Source organism: Apium graveolens, chromosome 2 (genome assembly GCF_009905375.1).
Source record: "Apium graveolens cultivar Ventura chromosome 2, ASM990537v1, whole genome shotgun sequence".
Lineage (NCBI taxonomy): Eukaryota > Viridiplantae > Streptophyta > Magnoliopsida > Apiales > Apiaceae > Apium > Apium graveolens.
Window position 1 is genome coordinate 112,425,013 of NC_133648.1, and position 22,350 is coordinate 112,447,362.

The 22,350-nt window shown below is 40.5% G+C and overlaps 3 protein-coding genes across 3 annotated transcripts; 2 read left to right on the forward strand and 1 right to left on the reverse strand.

Annotated features, from left to right (window-relative positions):
* Positions 1–208: 208 nt before the first annotated feature.
* Positions 209–1,579, forward strand: LOC141692233 (uncharacterized). The gene is made up of 2 exons (XM_074496964.1): positions 209–715; positions 995–1,579. Exons 1-2 carry the CDS (start codon positions 209–211, stop codon positions 1,577–1,579), a joined length of 1,092 nt encoding a protein of 363 aa, XP_074353065.1.
* A 9,779-nt stretch (positions 1,580–11,358) lies between these two features.
* LOC141707752 (uncharacterized) lies at positions 11,359–13,182 on the forward strand. The gene is made up of 2 exons (XM_074511095.1): positions 11,359–12,594; positions 12,692–13,182. Exons 1-2 carry the CDS (start codon positions 11,521–11,523, stop codon positions 12,755–12,757), a joined length of 1,140 nt encoding a protein of 379 aa, XP_074367196.1. The 5' UTR covers positions 11,359–11,520; the 3' UTR covers positions 12,758–13,182.
* A 4,366-nt stretch (positions 13,183–17,548) lies between these two features.
* Positions 17,549–19,989, reverse strand: LOC141707753 (uncharacterized). The gene is made up of 4 exons (XM_074511096.1): positions 19,454–19,989; positions 19,148–19,203; positions 18,634–18,707; positions 17,549–18,534 (listed from the first exon to the last, which is right to left on the reverse strand). The coding sequence occupies exons 1-4, from the start codon at positions 19,676–19,678 to the stop codon at positions 17,807–17,809; spliced, it is 1,083 nt and encodes a 360-aa protein (XP_074367197.1). The 5' UTR covers positions 19,679–19,989; the 3' UTR covers positions 17,549–17,806.
* Positions 19,990–22,350: the final 2,361 nt, after the last annotated feature.

Below are 22,350 nucleotides of genomic sequence, written 5' to 3' on the forward strand. Positions count from 1 at the left end.
GCCCGCAGGATACAGGAACACAACCAATGACTTGTGTTTCCACGGGAACTCTGATTTTGTGGAATTCCTGGGGCGTTTTAACATTGAAATGGACGTATATCAAGTACCTGATTTGGCTCGATGTCGTATCCTGGCAGCCACTTTCAGAGAAGGCGCTCAGCAGTGGTTCCAAAAACTTGGTCCAGGTGTGATTACATCCTGGGAACAGATGAAAACTTTGTTTTTGACACAATTCCAAGCCGCGGTGAAGTACACACCACCTGTTACCACGCTGTCTAATGTGAAACAAAAAGAAGGGGAAAGTTTAACTTCGTATTTCAAGAGGTTTAATGCAGAATCCACTTTGGTGAGGGGTACAACTGATGAAACACTGAAAATACTGCTTATAGCTAGGTTGCGTGTGGGGACGGATTTTTGGAAGCACTTGCAAGGGAAGGACCCAGTGTCACTAGCTGATGTACTTGCGCAGGCGGAGTCGTTCAAAGCAATCGAGCAGTCGCTTGCAGAAACAAAAAAGAATGACAATACCCATAACTCCAAGGGGCGATCCAAGAGAAGGGACAGATCATTGAGCCCAGATTATCGGCGAAATGCCAGAAGCCCTAACAGGGTGAACACTGTGAGCTCGCGGAGAGAATGGAGCCCACCGTCGAACTACGAGAGAAGGGTAAGCAATTATACACCACTGGCGGCGTCCATTGATCATATCTTCGAGGTAAATAAGGATAGAGGGATCTTCAAGAAGCCCGATCGTCTAACTTCATGGCAGAGCAGAGACAAAAAGAAGTATTGTGACTACCATGAGTCTACTGGCCATGACACCCATGAGTGTCGTCACCTGCGGGATGAGATTGAGGAATTGATCAAGGCCGGATACCTAGGAGAATGGATTGACAAGGTGAAGCGACGCAGGGGACTTGATGACAAGGGTAAGGATGAAAGACAGCCCCCGCGGGCGGAGGATGTTGAAAAAATAGCAGAGGTCAAGTTTTAGAGGGCTGGCAGTATCAGGGCAATTTTTGGAGGACAACCTTTTGTTGGTGATAGTAATCGAGCACTAGAGAAAAACGTGAGAGAAGCGCAACATCCACCGCTCACCAACATCCACAGCTTGGAAGATAGACCCCCGAAGGTCTTTAAGGGAGAGTCCACTGATATTACGTTCAAGGAAAAAGAATCTAGGTGGGTGCATCATCCTCACAACGATGTGCTGGTGATTACCATGCTTATTGGGGCAATGAACGTACATCGAGTCTTCTTGGATAATGGGAGTTCTACAAACATCTTGTACTACATCACCTACAAAAAGCTGGGTTTCCCAGATAGTGACATGTATTTCGAAGATGCGCACGTCTATGGCTTTACTGGGGAATCAGTGAGAGTTATGGGTTTGGTCAGGCTTCCCGTCACGCTCGGGGAAGGAGCTTTGTCGGTTACTCAAATGATAGATTTCAAGGTGCTAGATCAGGATTCCGCGCACAATGTGCTGGTCGGCAGACCTTGGTTGCGAGCGTTCAGGGTGATTGATAAAGTTCCCAATGCCAAACGGAGTTGGCAGTCTGAGAGGGTCACAGTATGAGTCACGCGACTGCTATCACAAGGCTGTCAAGGAATTTCGTGGAAGAAGGTATGAAGGGAAAGGTCTCCCATTTGAGGATGTAGAAGATATTCATACGAAACCAAGTGGAGAGGTCCATGCCCACTATTTCGTTGAAGGCCCCGAAAAGGAAGAAACCTACGTCTCTGGGAACTCTTTTTTGACGCGGGGACGTGTTTCGAAGATCCGTAACGTGGAAGAAGTGGTGGTGAACCATCCAGAGGCGATCATACAGAAAGAGGTTAACGGGGAAAAGTTGGAAGGAAGAAGTGAGATTTTGCAAGGTCTCGGGACTAACTTCAAGGTGGATGCTCCTCGAAAGAAGGACGCGCCCTTGAATGAAATTGAGGTTGATGCTCCTCCAAATGAGGACGCGCCCTCAGATGCAAAAGTGGAAGTCGAAGACCCCCGAGACTTTGATTTCGATTTGGATCCCAGGATCCCTATGCCCACCGAAAAGACGGGACCGGCCGAAGACACAATATCTATTCCAGTTGATAAAAATGACCCGAGCAAGGTTTTGAAAGTGGGATCCCAGTTGGATGATGAGATGAGAGGAAGTCTTACCCGCTTTCTAATTGCAAATCTTGATGTCTTCGCATGGAGTCATTCAGATATGATAGGAATCGACCCAGAAGTAATGTGTCACCGTTTGAATATCCTCCCGAATTGCAAGGGCATACGTCAGAAACGCCGCCAGTAAGTAGAGAAAGGGCGATAACATTAAAAGAAGAAGTAGACCGGTTGTTGGAGGTGGGGTTGATCAAAGAATCATTCTACCCTGAATGGCTTGCAAATCCAGTACTGGTGAAGAAACTGAATGGGAAGTGGAGGATATGTGTGGATTTCACAGATCTCAATAAGGCATGTCCAAAGGACAGTTTCCCGCTGCCAAGAATCGATCAGTTGGTTGACGCGACGGCGGGGCATGCGTTGTTGAGTTTTATGGATGCATACTCTGGTTACAATCAAATTCCAATGTATAGCCCCGATCAAGAACATACATCCTTTATTACGGACAGGGGGTTATACTGTTACATAGGAATACCGTTTAGTTTGATTAATGCTGGCGCAACCTACCAGCGGTTGGTAAACATGATGTTCAAGGATCAAATCGGGAGAACTATGGAAGTATATGTGGATGATATGCTGGTAAAGTCTGAGGTGGAGAGTGACCACATCAAGCACCTGGTGGAGATGTTTAACATTCTAAGGAGGTTTCGTATGAAATTAAATCCGCAAAAGTGTGTGTTCGGCGTGGAGTCGGGCAAGTTTCTCGGGTTCATTATCAACCACAGGGGAATTGAGGCCAACCCCGCAAAGATCAAGGCATTAATGGATATGAAGTCACCCACCAATGTGAAACAGGTGCAGAGTTTGACAGGGAGAATCACCGCGTTAAATCGATTTGTTTCCAAGTCGTCTGATAGATGCAAAGAATTTTTCAAGACAATTAAATTAGCAGAAAAAGACTTTGTTTGGACGTCAGAATGCGAAGATGCTTTCAAAAGAATCAAGGAGCAACTGGGAAACCCTCCCATGTTGTCAAAGCCGTTGGAAGGGGAAACTCTAATACTGTACCTCGCAGTGTCTGAATATTCGATCAGTGCAGTTCTGGTAAGAGAGGAAGATGGGCAGCAATCACCAGTGTACTACGTGAGCAAGCGGTTACACGACGCTGAAACTCGCTACACAAGCATGGAGAAACTGGTCTACGCCCTGATTCTTGCATCAAGAAAATTGCGGCCGTATTTTCAGGCCTATAGAATCGAAGTTCGTACAGCGTACCCGCTGCGACAGGTCTTGCATAAACCAGAGTCATCAGGCAGAATGCTGAAATGGGCTGTGGAGTTGGGACACTTTGATTTGGAATATGCGCCCCGAACAACGATAATAGGGCAAGCCTTAGCCGATTTCTTGTTGGAATTTGATTCTGAAATTGATGATAAAGCTTTGGTAATGTTACATCCACCTCATGCCGAGGAGTCTTTGGAGGAGCTTCCACATCCTTGGTGGATCTTGCATGTGGATGGGGCGGTTAACAATGGAGGAGCAGGTGCGGGTATAGTACTTGTGTCTCCAGAAGGCCACCATCTGATGAGCGCAATTCATTTCAGGTTTTATGCAACCAATAATGATGCGGAGTATGAAGCGCTGATTAATGGCCTGAAAATCGCTTTGGAAATGGGGGTGCGAAATTTAATTGCAAGAAGTGACTCAGAGTTGGTAGTGAATCAGGTGAACGGGGGATTTCAAGCGTGAGGCCCGCGAACAGAATTATACTTGAGATGTACACAGCGCCTGATTGGAATGTTCAAAGAAGTTAGATTGGAATGTGTTCCGCGGGAGAAGAACAGTAATGCGGATGCTCTGGCAAAAATGGGGTCGCAACAAGAGGCTGTGTTGTTAGGATCCATCCCCCTTGAAATCCAGGAGGTTCCTAGTATCCCAGAGATAGAAACTATGCAAGTGGATGAGGCTCCCAAGGAAACATGGATGACGCCCATTCTAGCTTACATTCGCAAGGAAATACTCCCTGAGGATAAGTTTAAGGCTCGCCGACTCCGCTATCAGGCTGCAAGATATGTGATATACGACGAAGTCCTATACAAGAGAGGGTTCAACCAACCTCTGCTTAGGTGTGTTGAAGAAGAAGAAGGAAATTACATCCTAAGAGAAGTATATGAAGGAATCTGTGGCAATCATTCGGGGGGTAGCTCGTTGGCAATGAAAGTTTTGCGCCAAGGATATTATTGGCCCACAATGAAAGAAGATGCTACAAATTTTGTCAAGGCATGTGATCGCTGCCAGCGCTTTGCAAACTACTCATCTATGTCGGCGACACTCTTGACGCCTATGGCAAGCCCGTGGTCGTTCACCATGTGGGGAATTGATCTTATCGGAGAATTGCCGAAAGCTAAAGGAGACGTCAAGTATGCAGTGGTTGCGGTCGATTACTTTACTAAATGGGCGGAAGCTATGCCACTGGCTACTATCACCGCAAAGAAAATCAGAGATTTTATTTTCAACTCCATCGTATTTAGGTTTGGAATCCCTTACCAGCTTGTCTCCGACAATGGAAAGCAGTTTGATAGCAAAGAGTTGCGACAACTATGTGAGGAGTTAAAAATCAAGAAGGAGTTTGCAGTGGTCTATCATCCTCAAACCAATGGACAGACATAAGCTGTTAACAAAATAATAAAGCATACCCTCAAAACCAAACTAGAGGAACGCAAAGGGAATTGGCCTGAAGAACTCCCGAAGGTGATGTGGTCATACAACACTACGCCACGATCTACAACGGGAGAAACGCCGTTTATGCTGACTTACGGCTACGAAGCTATGGTCCCCGTGGAAGTTGGATCGGGATCACTTCGCAGAGATTGTTACAGGAAAGAAGATGCTGAGGTTAATCAAAGGCTTCATTTAGATCTCTTAGAGGAGACGAGGGAAAATTCTCAGCTAAGGCTAGCGGCGTATCAGCAACGCGCCGCAAGGTATTATAACAAGAAGGTAAAAGGACAATTGCTGAAGGTGGGAGATTTGGTACTTAGGAAAGTGATGCCCAATACAAAGAACCCTCAACATGGAGTGTTTGGAGCTAATTGGGAAGGACCGTACAGAATAAAGTCCATCCTGTGGAAGGGGACTTATCACCTTGAAGATATGGAAGGGAAGCTGGTTCCGCGAGCTTGGAATGCGGAACATCTCCGAAAGTATTACCAGTAAGGCGCGGTTTTGGCCCCTTACGTATCTCTTTTATTATTTTGGGTTATGACCAGATTATAGGCTAGAATTAAATAAATTCCTCCTAACCTAGGGGGTAGTGCATGTACTACTTACCTTGAAACTAGTTGAAGGGTCATTTTTTGGAATTTATCTCCCCATAGAGCATAGTAGTCATGGGACTGGTGCACTTTTGACATCAGAGCACATTATAAATAAAATCTTTGAAATTTTTTCAAAAAGTTATTTGCTTTGATTACTTGGTTGTATGACGCGTCCTAAATATAGGACGCGCCCTGATTGATGGTTTTATGCGAATGCTAACTGAATTAATGGTTGTCAAAAGGATCAATAAAACTCAAGTCAAAGTGGAACTAGGAAGTGTACCATTTTCAAGGACGCGCCCAAGTTGTCTTGGTTGATGCTCTTTGGACTCCTTGTTTAGGATGCGCCCTACCTGAAGGAGGATGAGTTTTGGATCAAAGGTGAGGCGCGTCAAGACCATAAGACGCGCCCAATTGTGCCTTGTGCCTTGATTAAATACGCAGGTATAACATGGTGCCATGCCCATATGCTTTTGCTAACAAAAATATTCATTAAAGAACTAAAAGACGCGTCTAGTCAAGGAGGGCGCGCCCAAGACGGTTATTTGCTTGACTTGTGATAGTCAAATAAGACGCGTCCATGTGAATGGAAAAATAGAATGCTTAAGTAAAAATATGCATGGATAAGGCAAAGAGATTTTTATAAAAAAGTGCGGGCGAATGAAGTTCAAACATAGATACTACAACTTGCAAGGCTTCAAGGGGCCCGCACCCTTAAAATAGTTCAAGTACATAAAAGATAAAGGACGCGTCCTAAGCAGGAGGCACGTTATGTGGCTTGTCTTGGTCTTCCGCAGGGGGAGGCTGAGTCTGAAGTGGAGCAGGATCAGGGGACGCGTCCTCTTCCTCTAAGCCCAGAAAAATCCTTTTGTTCCTGATGGAGTCTGCGGCCCTGACCCTGAAATCATTTACCCATATCTGGGTATCTGCATCAAACTTTAAAAATGTATACTCTGGGTCATTGGCAATGAACCCAGAGCACCATTCTTCAAACCCAGCCTAGAAGCCGTGTTGGTAAACTAGCTTCTTCTCCTCTATCCATCCATGCAGTCTATCATCATTTAGGGTGTCAAGCTCCAGCTGCATAGTGGAATTCAGCGCAATGACACTGTCCCTTTGCTTCTCTATTGAGGAGACATTGCCTTCCAACACAGCTTTTTCCGTCTCTAGACGCGTCCTCTCCCCCTCCAGACGTTTGATCTCAGCATCTTTTTCTTGGACAAGCAGGGTAATGTATCTCTCCAGGGATTTGACCTTGTCTTCGGCCTGGCTCCTTGCAGTATTGGTAGCAGCAAGACGCGCCCTAAGCCTTGCAGCCATATTGGCACTCTGCCTGGCATGCAGGTGAAGCTCGGCTGCAGCCCTAACCATAGCCTCCTTTGTTTGTTGCTCAGTCCTGAAGGTCCAACCTCTCACTTCGTCCTCGGAAAAGTCACCAACTGAGGACGCGCCCAGGTATCGGAGGACAAAAGACTGGTCATCAGGAATAGTTTTTTGACGCTTTGAGGGCGCGTCCTCTACCTTCTCGGGAATATCAAACACGGTAGTGTCGATTATCTTTGGTGGAGGAGAAGGAGTTGTAACAGGAGGTGGGGTTTTTGTCTTCGGGTCAACCTTTGTAGGGGCCTGTTTCCTGGCCTTTAGCTTTTTGGAGGCCCCAATTGCGAATCCTTTGGGGAGAGAGGCCATATCTGAGATATAAACAAAAAAGTATTAGTTAAGCACAAGAGGACGCGTCCTGAAAGTAAGACGCGTCCATATTTTGATGCTACATGCATGAAAAGATGACAATCAAAATAAGTAAGTGTGTAAAGATATAACAAGGAAAATGAAAGACATGAGTAATGCATATGTGTGTCATGCAAAGAATGACGCGCCCTACACATATAGCGTGCCCTGCCTAGGGACATATTGGCTATGACAGATTATGGAAAAACATAAGCCGTGGGAATATAAAACAGGCAGGACGCGCCCTTAGCAGATGTATGTGCGTGAAATATTTTTGATTTTTATGAAGGTTGACATTTTTCGAATGGGGAGCTAATTTTTGTAGCTGTGGACGCGTCTAAAACTTATGACGCGTTCTCCCTCACTTAAACTTACCTTGTTCTAAGTCGAATTGCTTACTAATGTCAATTTCGATCACCTCCGCGGCACTAAGGCCCCTGGTTTTTTCTGAGGTTGTGAGAACAGGTTTGCCGTTGTGAAATTCACGAAACTTGCAGATAGAGCCAATCCGGGAAGACAACGCGCCCACCAGCTTAAGGTTATCTTCTGTAATCATGTCCTTGAGGTTAAAGTGCTTTTCTGCGTATTGAAGGACTTTATCTGCTCTCTTTTTCCTTTTTCCTGTTAATTCCTTCTGAACTCTTTTGTCTAAAGATAAAAGATAGTTATAAGTTGTTAAAAGAGGAACGGAGAGTTTGTTAAAGAAAGTAAACAAAAGAGGACGCACCCAATCAAGAGGACGCGTCCAGTGTTTGAAGATAGGCTTTGGTAATCGCTTACTTGGTTCTAGGTTGAAACGAACTCGGGATCTTTTTACATCATAGATATAGAAGAAGGGTTCTATCCAATCCCTTTCGTGGCTGATCTTGCCTTCATTGAATCCCTTGTTATTCAGCCATTTGTTGACACCAAAGAAGTGATAACCGGGAATAGATTTTCTTATGCTGTAAAAAAAAGCTGAATTCCTTCATGGAGGGCGCGCCCAGCCTGAGGTTGTGGTACATCATGAACAAAGCCCAAGCCAGTTTATATGAGTTTGGAGATAGTTGGATTGGGGCGACGTCATACCACTTCAAGATCTTTTTGATATATGGGTGCAAGGGCGCACCCACACCTAGAGAAATCAACTTTGGAGTAAGCACCATTCGGGGGATCCTTTGATTCCCAATGTTAAAAATATGTGGCCTCATGGTTCGAAGAGGGCGCGCCCAGATTCCCTCCATGTCATAGTATTTCATGTGCCACTGGATCTCCAAGTCGGTTGCGGTTGAGTCCAGGGCTACGCAGGCCAATTTACCCTCTTTTTTCCTTCTGGCATTCTTCTCTGCCTCAGTAAGGGTACCGAGCCTCGCCCAGTCACAATCTACTTCTACATCTGAAGGTTCCCAATGCTCTAGGGGAGAATCAGACTTCTGAGGAGATACGGGGTATGTCTCAGGGTCAGGAACCCTCCTTTCGAACTCACTTACGTTGTGCGGGGACGCGTCCCCAGAAGGAGCCGCGTCCTGAGAAGCTGACGCGTCATGTGTGTTTGATGCGTCCATATCAGAAACAGCCTTTCCTTGAGGTTTTTGGCTTGTAGTAGGTATAATTTCGTCGTCCGTCCAATCTTCGATGGTGGCCCTTGTATGGAGAACTGGAGTTATTTGCCTTTTAACTCCCTTCTTTTTCATTCTAGAACTTATGGGGGCATGGTCCATGGAATCGGAGCTAGAGTTAGACATTATAGAAGTCTTTGAGTTGAGAGATTCGAAGACGTGTCTTTCTGCTCTAAGGAAGGAAACTCGTCCTGTGAATTTCGGGAAAGTCGGGTTTGAAAGAGATCAGGTGCGGAGAATAGATTCCAATGCGTTTGTTGAGAACCTTGAATGGATGGAAAGGAGAAGAAGATGACGCGTCCTCCAGCTGCAAAAGAATGAATAAAAATTTTGAGGACGCGTCCATATAAAAAAAAAAGAAAGAAAGGAAAAAAGAAGGAAGGATACTGGAAATATGGAAGGACGCGTCCTAAAAATCTACCGTAAGGGGCGTGCAACGATGACGCGTCCTAAAACGCCTCTGGCCCTATGTTACATTTGCTTGGAACATCTTAAACATGACTTAAATAAGGGGATATAAGACGCGCCCTGACGGGAGGACGCGTCTAACATGGTTGTAATGTCATGGAATTTTAATCGATTACAATCGATTTGGGGGAAGTCTATTTACGAACTTAGAAACATGTAGTTGTGGAATCAAAAGAGCAAAATACGACCCAATTACGGATATATGCATATATACATACAAGGAAAACTAAGAACAGTTCATAGGAGCATGAGGTATGTGAACATTTTTTTGCTCATTCTAGTCGATTTGCTCAATGAAATTAAGAAATAATGGAAGATTTGCATACCTCGTAAGTTGGGGGATTGATTAAGCTAAGAAAATCGGGAAATGGCTGGATAGATTGCCGGATTTTTGGACCTTGAAACTCCTGCTTAAAAGGGCGGCAATGGCAGTTGTGAGAAAGAGAAAGAAGGATGGTGATGGTGATATGGTGTGACTAGGCTATTTATAGAAGAATGATTACGTGGATGACAACTGTATGCAAAACAGACATAAGGAGAATTAAAGACGCGTCTTTCGTTTACGACGCGCCCTATTTTTGTGAGCTCAAATTTGTTGCTCAGGTTCATGGATAAAAATTCCAATTTTGTTTTTTAACTGCAAATGGAATTTGGGGAGTAGTTGTTATGCCCAAAATTTGGCATTGGATTGACTCGGGTCAAATGCGGCTTACATACGGTCAAACCCGGTACTGAGTTGAGGACGCGTCCTGGCCTGTAGGACGCACCTATACTTGATTTGATACTCTATTGACTGGTGATAGCGAAGCTTGGACCAGGACGCGCCCACTTGTGGTAGACGCGTCAACATAGGGAAAATTATTTGGTAAATGTGATCTTGTGGCAATGGAAGTTGGAGGACGCGCTTGTCTCCACTAGGACGCGTCATGTAGCTTTGGCACGCTATAAAGAATGATTGGTGAGGAAACAGGGTTGGGTTTATGAAGGTGAGGACGCGCCCAATGGGTTAGGACGCGTCCTGTATTTGGTCTATATACTTTTGATGTTGAGTTCATGACAGAGTTTGCATGGGGAGGAGCAATGGAAGTTATTTTTACTAATGTATTTGTTGCAGGTACTCTTTGAAGAATTTCCTCCTTGAGACGGTCAAGGAGGATGATGTCCGTGAAAAGCTAGAAGGCCTCCAGGGGTATGCCTGATGATTGAAGGCCTCCTCCTGTATTCAACGGGTGTCCTCGTTGAGGATGCGGGGTTAACTTTGGTGTGTGCTTTGGGAGCTCTGTTCTTGTATTCAACTGGTGTCCTCGTTGGAAAACTTTGGAGTCATCCTGCACTTTGCACCCAAGAGCTTGGGATCACCTGTCCTGCTATCTGGTGGGTTATCCTCATTCGGGGGACAGGGACGCGTCTGGCACTTAGGGTGAACCGTGGCTATACCTGCGTTCGTAAATCAAGGGAGATAGCTGTAGCGGAGTGTTATCCTTGCGCAGGGAGATGCACTATCCGTGAAGTCCCGCGATTACGGACGAGACTTGGGCCTTCGCGGTTGGGCCTCATAGTTGGACATTCCTAATGCTAGCGGAAGACGGATATTGGATGGGCTTCTACTGGACTTAGGAATAAGAAGTCTAAACCCATCAGACTTCTTGTTCTGCGAGAACTACGTCAGGCTTGATCCCTATATAAAGGGTACGTAGGCACATTGAGAGGGTAAGAAGTTGAGAGCTGATAAGAGAGTCACCACTTACTCTGATCAATCTCAGCCTGAAACAATCACAATCAACCACACACCGCTTAAGTTTTCGGCAAAGAACCACCGTCACAGATTTTAGTTCCGGCGAGAAACCTCAATCTTTGTTGTTACCATATTCCTCCGTCAACAACAGTTAATACGACAATGAAAACAAGACAAATAAAGACGGACTTAACACAAAACATAAGGCCACATGTTTTAACAATGCTTTGTATAGGACAATCCTGCCGAATGTCAACAAAACAATCACTATCCATTGAGCTCACAACCTTGTGTTTTACTCAAAGCTTAGTACATGGTTTGATCCTCTTGCCGTTTGTCTCTACGATCTTAGTTCTATATATCACTTACATTTCAAGAAGTAATTTGTTTTGTTCGCCGTCTCGTTATAACAAAGCCAAGTCAAAGGACTTCGCAATGTCACACTTGTCTCCCTTCTGCCATTCGCGCCAAAAGGGCTCGTGTTTCCTGTGATATCATCCAGGCTCTACCCTCCCTTATATATACTTCACCATATATGTATGATTGTGCTTTAATTTCTTTCTGATGAACCCGGTAATGGGAAAACCAAAAGAAGAGTCTCTTCTATCACAACATTTCAGCCATGAACATCCACTTGAACTTACCAACTCGATTTCAACAAAACACACTGCTTGCTTTGGTTGCAATCAGACCATATTTTCAGGCAAGTACTACTACAAGTGTAAAACATGTCCTTTTTACCTTCACCAACTATGCCACAATATGCCTAAGACGGTCCAACACCCTGCTGATCCAGACCATTTTTTAACCCTCCAATCTATGATCAGTTCATCACCGAATTGCAGATCATCCATCGATTGTAAAGCTTGTGGCCAAAACTTATCCGGATTCTACTACAACTGTGATAAATGTGGAGATTTCTATCATATCTTGTGCACTGCGGTGCCTTTATCAGTCAAAACACCTACTCACCAACACCTGCTGAAACTAGAATACACACCACCATATGATTTTCAATGTGATTCCTGTCATAAACCTAGTTACACCGGCTGGCTGTATCGTTGCAGCTTATGCGAATATGATGTTCATATTGCTTGTGCTATCACAAATAAAGGAGCACAATTGCGGTCTCCTAACACCACGGAACGTAATATTGTGAACAAAGAGGAAGAACTTATGGAATTACTTGCACGAGGACTTGGCAAGGGAGACACTGAAGAAGCTGACACAAATATGCCTCATCAAGATCAATCAACCCTATTGGGTTCAGAACAGGATCCATCTTGTGGAAGTTATCAATTTAGTGATGCTTGTTTCTCGATAGATTTTGCAAAATCACTTTTAGCCGGTGAAGATGGATCAACCCCTCAGAGATTTAGCAAACACGGACTAGCACAAGTAAACGAAACAGAAACTCATGGGATTAAGCATACCAAGCAGCGAAGTGCAAGTCAAATCAGCCATCTTCATTCCAGAAATTCATCTAATGATTCAAAAATAAGACTATCATCAGTAAGTATTGGTTCGCGCATTTTGATGCACTTGGACTCCGAGACAGAAAAGAACGCCGCCTTTGGCTTTACGCTAGCCAAGTCAGCGTCTACCAGAGAGTACCGGAGTAATTCATCATCGAATAAAGTAAGTAACTTGACTATATCATACATGCTGCATATGTACACATCAGACAGGTAAAGTTACTAATTGATCATATTAATTTCATCTGTCTATAAAACAGGCGAAGAAAGGATGTGGGTTCATGAGCCTATTGTATTGCAGAAGCCCAAGAACTAGAAAGATGTAACATCTTACTTGTCACGGTTCTCATTTTAAAATGATTCTCGTCGGAACATAGCCCTCTACATAAATTTCTCACATAATTTTGTTATCACGGACGGCCATTATATAGAATGTTAAATGTTCTTCATATATCCAATCATCGAGAGTTATAATATATATGTGTGTTTGATTCAGATTCCAGCATGTACCAGGCCGAAATTAAAAGTAAGATATAATACCCATTTCCTGTTGGCCATTTTCAAGCACCAGAAACAAAATCTTGTCATTCAACGTTGCTTTCATTAGAAGGGTGAGTACTCTGAAAAATGTTACAGTACAAGAGTCCTTGAATATATCGACGCAACAAAAGAACATTAGGGATTTTTTATTATTCGCATTCTTTTCGTTGCTACTTCAAAATCGTTCATTAATTTTTAATCAACTACTTAATTGCTTAATTAGGTACCCATCTGTTAATTGCTTAACTAAGTACAACATATGTGATGATCAATATCGATATAAATATTTAAATTAAAAAGGCGGTGGGAGGACTCGAAAATCACACTCTAAATCGAGCTCTGATTCATGTTAGTTAACTAGTCGCTCTAAAATATTAAGAGAAATACCCAAAATTATCTTATACTCTTCTGCACTATAAACAAGTACAACACTTATAAGTAAAATTCAGATTTTCTAACAAGACAACTATGCGGTAAACAGAAGTTATATATATATATAAAAAAAAGTGGTGAGTACTATGAATTGAATGCAGGCCTAAAGTAGCACAGTAGTTGAAACGAACATGGTGATACAACAAAGTTAAACGAAAAACAAAGAAACAAACAAGAAGTAAAGAAAAAGAGGAATCAAAGTTGAAGTATTGTATAAAAAATAACAAGGAAACAAATATATAGGAGCTGTCATGGCTGCTAGTATAATTAGGGAAGGTGCATGCCCCTCACTCTCACCGCACACTCCATCTCCTTGTTGTTAACGCGCACACAGCCATTGATTCTTCAGCACCCCTTGTGGACCTCTCCGATGTTGATCCATGTTGACACTCTAGAATGTTTCAATCACACACTAATCTATATGCATGTAACTATTTCTAATATTCGTTAAGTTATTCGCTATACATAATTGATGATCATTTTTTACTGAATTACTTGTGAATAAGAAAATTTATATCTATTCGCTATATATAATTGATGGAGTTTATTTACAAAATTACTTTATAAGGAAAAATATAAATATGTATTGTACATTGTAGCATGTAACAGACCGCAGCTAACGCTGGCTATCTAGCAGAAGACCAAGTCAACCATGATATGTATTCGGATAAATAAACAACCTGATATACATCTATTTAAGATAGATCATATTGTTACATTCATTAGTACTTATCTTGTAAATATTATCATGTACCAACTATATATATTTCGAAAACAATCAATATAACTCAAGCAGAAATTATCTACCATAACTATTATCTTCTTCTGTTATGGTATCAGAGCCTTTTTCTGCCTCACAGCAAACCGATCCTCAAGTATCTGAAATCATGTCCCAACCCAAAGTTACTATTACATCTGAAACAGAAATCATTCAGGTCAATGCTCCAACGCATTTTCCTACGAAACTTACACATTCAAACTTTCCAGTCTGGAAAACACAAGTTTATTCAACTCTTACAAGTTTGGGACTGCTTGACTATATTGATGGAAACATCACCATTCCAAACCAGCTATTGAAAGATTCGGTTCCAAATCCAGCATTTATCATTTGGAACAGACAAGATAAAATCATTCTCAGTGCTATACTAGGAAGTTGTCATGAAAACATACAACCTCTTATCTCAACTGCCACTACATCGAAAGACATGTGGAATCGGTTGGTGACTCTCTATGCAAATAGATCGCGTTCTCGATTTATGTCGCTTAAAAGCCGTCTCATGAACAATCCCTACAATTCCCGTTCAATGGCTGAATATCTTCAAGATATTCGAAGCATAGCTGATGACTTAGCCATTGTTGGTCACCCTGTATGTGAAGATGATTTAATTCTACTTACCCTCACAGGCCTTGCAGATGAATATAAGGATATACGGGCTGCCATCAAAGTACGAGAGTCTCCCATGACGTTTGACGAACTGCATGAACAATTAATAGATCATGAACGTGCACTCAAGTCACCCACACCTGAGCAAGTAGTTGCTACAGCCAACTATATGCACAAACCAACTCAAACATATCGCAACATGGGACACTCACAGAACAAAGGTCGTGGTACCTTTCACAATAACTCAACATTCACTCGACATCCATCGCAGATGCATAGTCCAGCCCCTCCACGTGCTCAATGGTCTAATCAGTCTCAGAATAAGGGACCGCGATCAACTACCTACTGTCAGTTCTGCCAAAGACCTGGTCACACAACAAAGGTTTGTCGCCAATTAGCAAGATTTCTAAAAGAAAATGGGATTACTCAACCAACAATTGATACACTTCCGGGCTCAACACCAACAGCGAATGTCACCTCGGTGAATACTGCCCAGCCTCAACAATGGTTATTTGACACCGGAGCCTCTCATCATGTCACCAATGATCATAGCAACTTTACTGCATTCTCTGATTATGGTGGGCCTGAGGAAATAGTGATTGGAAATGGTGCAGGTTTGCATATCACACACACTGGCACATCAAAATTGCAATCCACTGGAAAAACATTTACACTATCTAATGTTCTTTGTGTTCCATCATTAAATCAAAATCTCATTTCTGTTGCTAAATTTTGTCAAAATAACAGAATTTCTGTGGAATTCTTTTCTTTTCAGTTTTTGGTCAAGGATCTCACTACGGGGGCGGTTCTACTTCGAGGGGAGAACAAAAATGATCTTTACTACGCACCAAATCTCAGTTCATTGGCACAAATTAATCTTACTCAACATTCCAACATTGAGTCGTGGCATCATCGTTTAGGGTATCCTACTATCAAAGTTCTTCAGTTTGCTTTACGTTCGAATAAATTAGTTCCTACTGTTCCACCAAATTTTCAGTTTAATTGCAATTCTTGTTCATGTAATAAGAGTCATAAAATTCCTTTTGGTATTTCATCTATGAAAAGTTCAACACCTTTGGAATTACTTTATTCAGATGTCTGGGGTCCACCAATGAAATTTGTTGATGGTTTTCGATATTATGTCATTTTTGTTGATCACTTTACTGGCTATATTTGATTTTACCCAATCAAACATAAATCTGATGTAAAACATGTTTTTGGGCAGTTTAAAATAATTTTAGAAAATTTCTTTTAACTTCCAATTATTTCCATCTACTCAGACAATGGTGGTGAGTATGTTGCCTTAAAATCTTTGTTTCTGTCATTTGGCATCTCTCATTTTACAACACCTCCACATACTCCTGAACACAATGGTCTAGCAGAACGCAGACATGGTCATATTGTTGAGACAGGTCTCACGTTACTACACCAAGCGTCACTTCCATTGAAATACTGGTCGTATGCATTCTCTGCTGTTGTTTATCTAATTAATAGAATGTCAGCCAAAATTTTGAACTTTTATACACCATATGAACTATTGTTTCGAGATAAGCCAAATTATCAGAGACTGAAAATCTTCGGATGTCTCTGCTACCCATGGCTTAAGCCCTACACTTCATCCAAGTTAAATCCATCATTCATCCCTTGTGTTTTCTTGGTCCGAATCATAAGAATGTTACAGCCCGAAATTTGATTTCGGTTTGAGGCTCGTAAGCTTCAGGGCCGGCCCTGTTCTCATGTAAACGAATTCCCGGAAAAATACAGATGCCCAGAAAATTACAGATGAGTTTGCAAAGCTCGGCTATCTTCCAAAAAACAGATTCAAAAAGATCAAATTACAGTCGTTAAACATAAGGTATTAGTACTAATTACTTAATGGTAAACGTGTGCTTAGTCAAGAGTGTTCATCCGGGGCAAGCCTGGATGTTATTGGGTGAACAAGTCCTCCATTCTTAAATCAGCGAAACGAATTTTTATCGGGGGAATTGAATATTAAACAGATTCAATATAGCCTAAATTTGACCGTTTTACTATAATCTGAATCATGTGAAAGTAGTAGTTAATTAATTGGACATACTTTTATCTGTTTTGATTACTTTAATTTGCCCATGCTTTAGTTACATTTTCTAATACCACGAATAGAATGCATATACAGGAGGAGTATCTCATTATGAAATCATGGCTCGCCAGGTTTGATATAGCAAGCAACCCAAAGCTAATAAAAAACGATATAATCGTGTTAAGGTGCAGATAGATCGAGAAACACATTTGCTCATCAATCATTTCTAGCTAATAATGTACAGGACAACTTACTGACCATCGGAATTTTCTTATTATTTGTTCACTAATTATCTATTGATTCTTAGGATTGATCCATACATTGACCATCTAAATTTTACCAAATCATCGATGATTACTAATTATTTATTTATCTTTCTAAATTGATCCACGGTGATAACTTGTATCAAGATTTAAAGGCAATACGAGCATAATATATAATTAAGTTTCGATAAATAAAGGTATTCGAAAGTAAAAATATATTATTAAGTGATACTGGTAACCCATTTACGGACACTAAAACATTTTGCTCATGTAATCACATTTATCGAAAAACTACTTCTAATTTGTGTACTTTGGAAAGAAATAGGCACATGCATAATCAGAGAGTAGCTGATAAATTGAACACATGTTTATTTCTTTGTACATGCTGCTCAGTGCTCACTAACAAAGTAGCCGATCAAATCCCAGGAAGAAGCTAGACTGAAATATTAAATTAAATAAGTAAAATTATCAAATAATATAATTAAAATTATAGCATTCGTTCTAAAGATTTTAAAGCTCATTGCAAAATACTTTTGCACGCAAATATTATTTTCATACAGTACTCTTTGATTTTAATACGTAGAAGAAATCATATTCTGCACAGACGTGTGCAGCTATTAATGAAAAAAAATGAAAATACACTAGAAATCTTGTTGATCATTGTACGGGCTTCTACTGCGCTGCTACAACTTGATAGTTAATTTGTTTGGTTCAGTAAGCTGCTTAAAGATCTAGCTTTCACCATACCAAGCTTCATCCTCTTCTTTTTCACAACTACTGGCTTCTTCATCTCTTCCCCGTTATAATCGTCGTCGTCTTCATCTTCATTTTCATCTTCATCCTCCTCATCATCATAACCGCTACCATCCAACAATTTTGTGTCCTTACGGTCTCCAACTGGCAGTTGCACCACTGATGAAGAGACCAAAACATTCTTGGACGACTGATTGTCATTAGCGTTACTAACATTAGTAGTATTGTCGGGAGTATCATTTTGAGGTGCAATGGTAGTAGCAACAACAGGAGGGGGAGGCACCTTGGTGCGGGCTTTGACGTTTGAAATGCTTCGAAGCCTTCCCTTACCAAGATGATGTTCGCACAAGGAATAACCCACGAGTGTCTGTTGACAGCACCTCCATCCTCTTCCATTCACACGACTGCAACGTGATCCCTCCATAATTGCACCACCTCTCTTGTTCATCTTCTTGACACTATTGTTATTGGGATTAGAACTACTATCATCATTCCCCAGTTTATCTTGCTCGCTATGACTCTGTTGCATGCCAGAAGTACTAGTGCATCTCTTGTTGGTCTTAGACTTCATCTTCCGTTTCATCTTCTTCTCCTCCAACAACAACATTGTTTCTTCCCCTTTTCTCTTCTCCAAAGGTGCTTTCTCATCACCATCAAACCACTTTCCATCAACTACACATACCACAATCCCGTGTTTGTAACACAAAGAGGCTAACGCTAACAAAAACGAACTATTATACTACACGTAATGCACATACGAGCCATGCGTACCTTGATGAGAACCTAATGGTTGCACAACTCCAGTTTCTCGAACAGGTTCAAAAGCTAGAAAGTTGTATTCTTTCCTGATTATTAATCCAAATTTAACAAAACAAAAATTCTAATTACACCCGTCGTAAACTAATTCAAATTCAATTTAAGAGGGTGCAATTTTCAGATACAGGAGGGGGCGAAGATATACGCAATTGGATAGATAAAGCTGGGGACCAGCATTGATCCCACGCTAACATGCACCACATGGACACTTAAATTTTTCATTTTTTCTCCCCAATACAAATAGGTAAAAATAAAACAAAAAAGGGAAACTCTAACTCTTAAGTAGATTCAGATTAGGAATTGGAGTTGATCTTACATACAAACAACCCAGACATTATTCCACTTACATTGAATATGTATAAATAAAACAATTTTATTGTAGTTCACTTTTTTCAGTAATATATATATGTACAAGTTGAAGGCATGACAACACTTGATAACTTTATTATTACTTTTATTTAATTTGTACCTGGTATTGTTGTTGTTGCTTCCATTTTGTTCTTGTTCCACTCTAGATGCCTCCTCCTGAAAATTATACACAACACAACCAATCTTAAGATCTACAGATCATATGTATCTTCATCTACATGCCTAGTGCAATTCTTTACAGGCAGTGGCGGAGCTACATACGGGCTAATTTGTTTCGAGTGCATATCTATTATACCAATTAAATCTAAAAAAACAGACAAATATTTTGTACGTTTGATGTAATACATAGTTGTGACAAGACACCTACCAAACAAAAACCAAAACATAAACAAAAACAGAAACATACCTTTTGGTTGATCTGGAAATTGTGGGGGTGCAAAGAGTGGTTGATCATCAACGGTGTCTGATCGGACAAGGGGTGGTGATTGGGAGGATCGGACGGCTGAGAATCAGTGGTTTGAATTGGGTGCAACACTGAAGATGTTTGTTGCACCAAGGTTGAGTTGTTAAGTTGTGGATCTGAAACGGAAGATGCCATAGATGAGAAAGGGAACCGCTTCCTGATCCTCATGATATTATTATTATATATATGTATGTATGTAAGTTTCAAACACTTTGTGTTCCTCCTTTGTAATAGATAGAGAGGATGGAGAAAGAAAGAGCAAGGACTTGAGAGACTTGCAAGAAAGGAGTCTTTTTCTAGAGAGAGTGCAAGAAGTTGAAGATAGTGCAGAATTTTTAGCTTTTATTAACAGCACAAATCTCTCCCATCTCTCTCCTCTCTCTCTCTCTCTAAATATCTCCCTTGCTTTTAATTTGTTGCACCACACAAAGTCACAAACACTCTTCAAGAAATACATACACGGGGCCTGGGGTGAAAATGAAATTAGGCTAAGGCTATGGAATTTTAGATGCTTGGCACGTGCGAAAGGGTCACAGGATGGGGAGATACATTTGGAGAACAGGTCGTTTACGTGACTGGCTACCGGTTACTGTGACCGGGTAGGACGAGTACGGAGGTTGACAGGGTGGATTTTACTTTTCGAGATGCAAAAATTGTGGGACCTACTCAGGCAACGACCAAGATACACGGGTTTACACGTCATTTACTAACTTAAAAACTACTCCAACCATCTGGATATGTAATTGGACTGGACTCTGCGTTGTGGATAATGGGCCTCGGTTAAAGTTGAAAGTCCGTAATATATCCAATAAGGTAAGTCGTTAGCAACCTACGGTAAATTGAATTTAGGACACTAATTTGATTCCGATTTCTGGCAGCTTGAAATCCAATTTATTTATCCAAGTTCGGTTGCTAAAGGAAGCTCGAATCAGGAGATGTCAGATACAATTTTTTTTTTTTTATCGTAGGTAACCCGAAGCCGCTATCCTTCGGTAATAGCCTGCAAATCACGTGAAACAAGATAAATCACATTTAAGCGACAGGCTCTGGCTCAGTAGGCCCCGTGGGATTCGAACATGTGACAAAAAGGTTAGTTTTCCTCTCTTTAACCAACTGAGCCAATCCTTGCGGGCAAAAAAATTGCAAGAAATATGTATATTCATTCATAGTCATACCTCAAGTTTGAGGATAAAATACAATACGGACAAGTTAGCAAATCAGCCGGTAAAAATATAAAATAAGTCATTTTGACGAACAAGTTAGGAATGAAATAGAACAATAAACTTAAAATGAAAGCAAAATATCTGATATTAAGAAACACATTGATTCATTAAATTTTAATTAAGAATAAGACACAAGGTAAAGCTATCCAATCAGTTGATAAAAATATGTTACGAGCTATTTCGGCGAAAAAGTTGTGAATGAAATAGAAAGATAAGCTTAAAATAGGAGCAAAATAGGAGCAAAATATCTCATGTATTCAATGATGACCACAACATGCAAGGAGGAGATTTTGTAAATTTAGCTAGGATAATTGCCGTACTACAATCTACAATCTGATTCAATATGTGCAAAGAGTTATTGATGTTGAAAAATAAAGCAATATACTTCCAATATAGCCAAAACTTTAGCTTATAAGGGAGCAGTTGCAAAGATTATAATAGCACTTTCATCAATTAAGGATCTTAAACAGTTTTATAAATATACAGAATTACTAGAGTTCGAAAATTCCCCGGAACTGTTTATAAATGTTGAGTTATCAAAATATTGGCTATTTTTTGTAATAATGCGTCATGTATCATTTGAGAACAATTTTGATATCTGTTTTAGGATATATAGTCATGCTCATGAATATATTCCCATCTTGACTGATGCTTCAAATATGAAAATCCACATTAACACAACTCGTTTATATTGTTAAAATAGTTATTTTTTGTCAATAAAAAATTACTATTAGTTAAATTTTGAAAAAATTATAAATTAAAATAATTCAATATTATGTTGTATTTACCTTTTTTTTAGTTATTGAGGTTACATATAAAATATGTTTGACTAGTTGGTGCATAAATATATCTAGTTTAATTAGAACTGTAAACTAATTTTTATTTTAACAGTTTAAATGTTTAACTCACTTAAAAATATTCGAATTTATTTAGTTGATAACTAATTAACTCGAAATTCAAATATAGTCCTTATTCTATCAAATCAACGCACATCTTATAAATAAAATATGAAGACCCCTTTTTTCATTTAGACATTTAGCGACTGAAAATACAGTTCATGAAACATCTTGTCGATTTTCATTTCTTCTTCTTATTTTCTAACAGAAGTCTAATATACATCATCTCCTCTAATCTTGACCCAGACTAAATGCATTATGGACACGATGTTACTATAATGATGAAAGACACATATGTTTGATAATTGTAGCTCATTTTTCTTAACATCACAAATGAAAATCTTATAGAATATGTATATATTACAGTTCTGTATGGATACTGGAGATAATATAAACGAACGAATATATAGTTTTATGTGTGGTAGTGTATGTATTATATGGAGATAATACAAATGAAAGAATATATAGTAATATGTGTGGCAGTGTATGTATTAATATATATATATATATATATGTTGCTATATTACAAAAAAAATTGAAGTTGTTTGCTATATCATGAACCCTAATGATGACGTCATAATTGTGATGTCATTATACATGTGTCAGGTTACTTTTATCTTTGCACTCCCATTCAAGTTAATATGTAAATAACATCCATGCCTAATTTGTCAATGGATATAACATTTTTCTTCTTGGCTCTTTAATTACCACATCAACTACT